We start from the raw sequence: 6,000 nt of genomic DNA on the forward strand, positions 1-6,000 counted from the left end.
CAGCCAGGATCGAGCTCTCAGCCTCGGTTGGGACTGCAGCGGAGTTCTCTGCCCTGACTGGAGCTCCAGACCTGGAGCACCGCCCCCATTCTGTCGCTTCCCTCGTGGCCCTGCCCCCATTCTGCCCACAGCCTCCTTCCAGCCCCACTCCGCCTCTTCCCCCTGAGGCCGCGCCCCCCGCTTGCTCCCCCCTCTGCTGTGGCCCTGAGACCGGAAAAGCTTTGTGCCCCCACCGCAGCCCAAGCAAGAGCTCCTCCAGCCCCAGGGCTGTGGCGGGGGGAGATTTTTCAGGGGGTCCAAATCCGCCACTGTCCTCCGCCACGCCCCCGGTGGCAAGAGGTTTGGGGAGGCTAAGCCTCCATTATGTGCTGCCTATGGATTGTTGCCCCACTGATTACTCATGGTCGGGAGATCATTACAAAGATATTAATCGCTGTCTGAATGCACCGTGCCCTCCACTAATGGTTAGGCCATATAGAAGGTAAAAACCTACAAATGCTGTCAGTTTATAACATTATTCCTTTAGCACAAATGGTTGCAGCCTGTGCTTTGGTCCTGAAAATCCTGGGTTCTATCTCTAAAATATTTTTGTAGGAAGTGATACTTATGGCAAGTATTTTGAAAGCCAATATCTATTAAATCCATGGATAATACAAAAAATGGTCTTCTAAGCCTTTGATCCTTTTAACTTTTCACTTTATTAGTAAAAAGAAAAGGAGTACTTGTGGCACCTTAGAGACTAACCAATTTATCTGAGCATAAATTGTAGCTCACGAAAGCTTATGCTCAAATAAATTGGTTAGTCTCTAAGGTGCCACAAGTCCTCCTTTTCTTTTTGCGAATACAGACTAACACGGCTGTTACTCTGAAACCTGTCACTTTATTAGCGTAATTACAAGATGTTCTTTTCTTCTGTTGGCCATTGCTCATTCTCTGTAACGTTCATATCATGTGTGTGTGGTTTGCATGCTACATGTGATTTATGATGCATTTGATGACCTTTTCATCTTAACTTGCACCTGCTTTTTAAGATTATAGATCATTCATTGTTTTGTAAAGTAGAACCAGAGAGAGCAAAATGAAACTACACAGGCAAGGATGCCTTATAATGAAGGAAAAAGACAGGAACTGGTCCATCCTATGATACATCATCTTGATTCTGTTGTACTTTAAACAAAGACTGTATAAGCCCCAGCGTGCAATTGGCAGTACCCAACATCCAGATAAGACCTTTAGGAGACCAACACTCTTGAGCAACCTGTGCAAAGCATGAATCCAGGAAGACGCTACACATTAATGTGCTTTTTAAAATTTATTTCTTCCTGACAGGTGCCAAATTCCCCATTAAATGGACAGCGCCAGAGGCAATTAACTTTGGGATTTTCACAATCAAATCTGACGTCTGGTCATTTGGGATTCTTCTAACAGAAATTATAACCTACGGCAGGACCCCTTATCCAGGTATGGTCCCTTGGGAATACAGACTTCCCTCCTGTTTACTCTGGAGTGCATCATGATTCCCACTGAAACTGCTGCTCCAAAAGCTACGAGGACTATTGCTCAGGGGATCAGCCATGGGATATGGAGTCTTTTACCTTTGTAGTAGGTTACTTGCTTGACTCCTGCCGAGGCCCTGAGTCAGCAAAGCACTTAAGCAGGTGCTTAAATTTAAGTGGATGGAACTGCTCAGTACTTGAGTGCTTTGCTGAATCAGGACCACAAAGTCATCGCAATGTGTAGGCTGTTTGGTAGCCTAGGTGGAACGTGTTTGGTGGTTGCAATCCAGTTCCCACTGGGCAGCAATCTATGGCACAAAACCAGCCAGCTTAGCCTAGGTGTGTCCCTGCTGGCAAACTCTGTAGGGAAGCTAAGGGCTGGGACTGGTCCAGGAACCCAGATGGCTCTCTGGCTCCAAGGGATGGTGATGGAAGGTAAGTGCTGGGAATGGAGGGGGAAAGCTGCCGAGCTACCGCCCATGCTGGGTTTGTTGTGCAGCTGGAGAGGATGGCATTCTGTCAGGCTCTCTGTCTGGCATTGCTCCAAGAGCAGGAAGCTGGGTGGGGTTCTCTGTGACCATTCCTTGCTCTTTCATGCATCCATGCAGAGTTCCTCTGGGTAGCTTCCTCTGCCTCCTTGGAGCAGTGGGCTCTGTCCAGGGTTCTCTGCTCAGCATCCCCCTCTGGGGCCCTTATTTTGACCCTTTAACCACCCTCCCCTTCCTGGTTTGATTATTTTGTAGATCCTAGGGTTCTTTTGACTCCATCCCTCTGTTAAGGGGAGGTCCTTATTGGAGGTTTTATAGACAGACCTCCCTTTGGGGCCTCGGCCTGGCACACAGGCTAGGGTAAGTCCTGGAGGAGGACACTGGACAGAGATGCTGGACTCAAGCGAGATTTAATCCAGCTAGCTCAGATACTGGCGCAGTGAAGTTGCAGCAGCCTGGGCGGTACACACCCACCTGGGACCCTGGGTAATTACTCAGGTGGCCAGCCCACCATTAAGCCCACACTGCCATGGCATCGCTGGACCTGAGCTAGCGAGACTGAAGCTAGCTTGGGTGTGTATTGATGAGCGACAGTCACTCCCCTTGATTGCAGTGTAGATGTACCCTGCCTGTGAGATTATTGAGGCAGCTCCTGTGCCTAATGCAATGTAGTCCTGATCTAGGAGCTACTGTCATGTCAATAATAACAAGTAGCCGGTGAGCTCTAGCCTGGGGTGTGGGGCCTGGCCTCAGCAGCTGCCATGACGCTCTGCAGCTTTAAAGCAGTGCTTTCCTCTCCTGGCACCTAGACACCCATCTGTGGTGAACTCACACTCAGGTTTGGGGGTGTGTTTTGTTCTAGGCATGACCAACCCCGAGGTCATTCGGAACCTGGAGCGGGGCTATCGCATGCCATGCCCGGACGGTTGCCCCACAGAACTCTACAACATCATAGTCAGGTGCTGGAGGAGCAAGCCAGAGGACAGGCCCACCTTTGAGTACCTGCAGTCCATCCTTGAGGATTTTTACACGGCGACGGAAAAGCAGTATGAGCCAGAGCCTCTGCTGTAGCCCAGAGCCTCGCCAACGCCCGTGGGACAGTGTTGGAAGAGACAGGCGACGGCATGGAGTGCTAGCTGGGGGAGATCCTCCACTGAGCCTTCTTCAGCCACTTTGCTTGGGTACCCCTTGGACATCTAATACAGGACTTCCCTTCCCCCCCCCTTGTTTGGTGTATGCGGATCAGCTCCGGATTATACTAGGAAATGATTCATTTTGGAGGCTTCTGGGGGGCTGGGGTGGGACTCTGCAAACCTATGGGGAGACAAAGAGAAGCTTAATCAGAAGTTGGCAGAACTCATTCACCCCGTGCAAGGGAGTCCCAGCCCAGGGAGCCTGTATCCGCATCGCAGTGATTGGAGTCATAGTAGGGGCCAGTGGGCTCCCTTGTAGGATAAGAGAAGCCAAAGGCTGACTGGGCCCTGGAGACTGATGTACTCCCTGCCCCTGGAGCTGGGTTCTTCCTGTCAGGGGGTTGGCAGGGCCTCAAAGAGGAAGCTGGCCCTGTCTCTGTCAGTGCTGCACTGGTTTGGCCGTGGTCTTTAATGTTCAGGGCTGCCAGTCCATGCAGTGCCTATTGCCGGCCAGCAAATAAAGAACTTTGTTATCCGAGCACTCTTCTGCCTTCATTATTAAACTCTCATTTGGCATCATGATAATCATGTGACACAAGAATGTAAGAATGGCCATACTTGCTCAGACCAATGGTCCAGCTAACCCAGGATCCTGTCATCAACAGTGGCCAGTGCCAGGTGCTGCCGAGGGAATGAACAGAACAGGGTAATTATCGAGTGATCCATCCCCTGTCATCCACTCCCAGCTTCTGGCAGTCAGAGGTTCAGGGACACCCAGAGAATGGTGTTGCATCCCTGATCATCTTGGCTAATAGCCATTGATGGGCCTCTCCTCCAGGATCTTATCTAATTTTTTTTTAAACCCACTTACACTTTTGGCTTTCACAGCATTCCCTAGCAATGAGTTTTACAGGTTGACTGTGTGTTGTGTGAAGAAGTACTGCCTTCTGTTTGTTTTTAACCTGCTGCCTATTAATTTCATTGGGTGAGCCCTGGTTCTTGTGTTATGTGAGGGATAAAAAACACTTCCTTATTCACTTTCTCCACACCCGTCATGATTTTATAGACCTCTATCGTATCCCCCCTTAGTTGTTTCTTTCCTAAAATGAATGGTCCCATTCTTTTTAATCTCTCCTCATCTGGAAGCTGTTCCATACCCCTCATCATTTTTGTTTTCCTTCTCTGTACTTTTTCCAATTCTACTGTACCTTTTTTTGAGAAGGGGAAATCGGAACTGCACACAGTATTCAAGGTGTGGGCGTACTATGGATTTATATAGAAGCATTATATTTTCTGTCCTATTTTCTATAACCCTTTCCTAATGGTTCCTAACAGTCTGTTCGCTTTTTTGACTACTGCTGCACACTGAGTGGATGTTCAATATCTTCATTAATGATCTGGAAGATGGTGTGGATTGCACCCTCAGCAAGTTTGCAGATGACACTAAACTGGGAGGAGAGGTAGGTACGCTGGAGGGTAGGGATAGGATACAGAAGGACCTAGACCTAGAGGATTGAGCCAAAAGAAATCTGATGAGCGTCAACAAGGACAAGTGCAGAGTCCTGCACTTAGGATGGAAGAATCCCATGCACTGCTACAGACTGGGGACTAAACAGCTAGGCAGCAGTTCTGCAGAAAAGGACCTAGGGGTTACAGTGGATGAGAAGCTGGATATGAGTCAACAGTGTGCCCTTGTTGCCAAGAAATCCAATGGCATTTTGGGATGTATAAGTAGGGGCATTGCCAGCAGATCGAGGGAGGTGATCGTTCCCTTCTATTCGACATTGGTGAGGCCTCATCTGGAGTACTGTGTCCAGTTTTGGGCCCCAAACTGCAAGAAGGATGTGGAAAAACTGGAAAGAGTCCAGCTGAGGGCAACAAAATGATTAGGGGGCTGGAGCACACGACTTATGAGGAGAGGCTGAAGGAACTGGGATTATTTAGTCTGCAGAAGAGAAGAATGAGGTGGGATTTGATAGCTGCTTTCAACTACCTGAAAGGGGGTTCCAAAGAGGATGGCTCTACACTGTTCTCAGTGGTAGCAGATGACAGAATGAGGAGTAATTGTCTCAAGTTGCAGTGGAAGAGGTTTAGGTTGGATATTAGGAAAAACTTTTTCACTAGGAGGGTGGTGAAGCACTGGAATGGGTTACCTAGGAAGGTGGTAGAATCTCCTTCCTTAGAGGTTTTTAAGGTCAAGCTTGACAAAGCCCTGGCTGGGATGATTTAGTTGGGGGTTGGTCCTGCTTTGAGCAGGGGGTTGGACTAGATGACCTCCTGAGCTTCCTTCCAACCCTGATATTTTATGATTCTATGATATTTTCAGAGAACTATCCATGATGACTCCAAGATTTTTCTTGAATGGTAACAGCTAATTTAGACCCAATCCTTTTGTGTATATAGTTGGGATTATGTTTCAAATGTGCATTACTTTGTACTTATCAACATTGAATTTCATTTGCCATTTTGTTGTCTGGTCACCCAGTTTTGTGAGATCTCTTTGTAAGTCTTCACAGTCAGCTTTGGACTTACCTATCTTGAGTAATATTTTATCATCAGGACATTTTCCACCTCTCTGGTCACACCCTTTGCAGATAATTTATGAATATCTTGAATGGTAGAGGTTTCAGAGTAGCAGTCGTGTTAGTCTGTATTCGCAAAAAGAAAAAGAGTATTTGTGGCACCTTAGAGACTAACCAATTTATTTGAGCATAAGCTTTCGTGAGCTACAGCTGAAGTGAGCTGTAGCTCACGAAAGCTTATGCTCAAATAAATTGGTTAGTCTCTAAGGTGCCACTAGTACTCCTTGAATAGTACAGGTTCCAGAACATATCCTTGGGGGACCCCAATATTTATCTCTCTCCATTGAGAAAACTGACTGCG

The 6,000-nt window shown here is 47.7% G+C and overlaps 1 protein-coding gene across 1 annotated transcript in view; it reads left to right on the forward strand.

Annotated features, from left to right (window-relative positions):
* BLK (BLK proto-oncogene, Src family tyrosine kinase) overlaps positions 1 to 3,648 on the forward strand; it is a 42,632-nt gene extending 38,984 nt beyond the window's left edge. The window contains exons 11-12 of the mRNA XM_073335680.2: positions 1,330 to 1,461; positions 2,847 to 3,648. Coding sequence (XP_073191781.2) covers positions 1,330 to 1,461; positions 2,847 to 3,055 — 341 coding nt within the window. The 3' untranslated portion in view covers positions 3,056 to 3,648. The remainder of the gene's footprint in view (positions 1 to 1,329; positions 1,462 to 2,846) is intronic.
* The last annotated feature ends 2,352 nt before the right edge of the window (positions 3,649 to 6,000 follow it).

This window comes from Lepidochelys kempii, chromosome 3 (genome assembly GCF_965140285.1).
Source record: "Lepidochelys kempii isolate rLepKem1 chromosome 3, rLepKem1.hap1, whole genome shotgun sequence".
Lineage (NCBI taxonomy): Eukaryota > Metazoa > Chordata > Testudines > Cheloniidae > Lepidochelys > Lepidochelys kempii.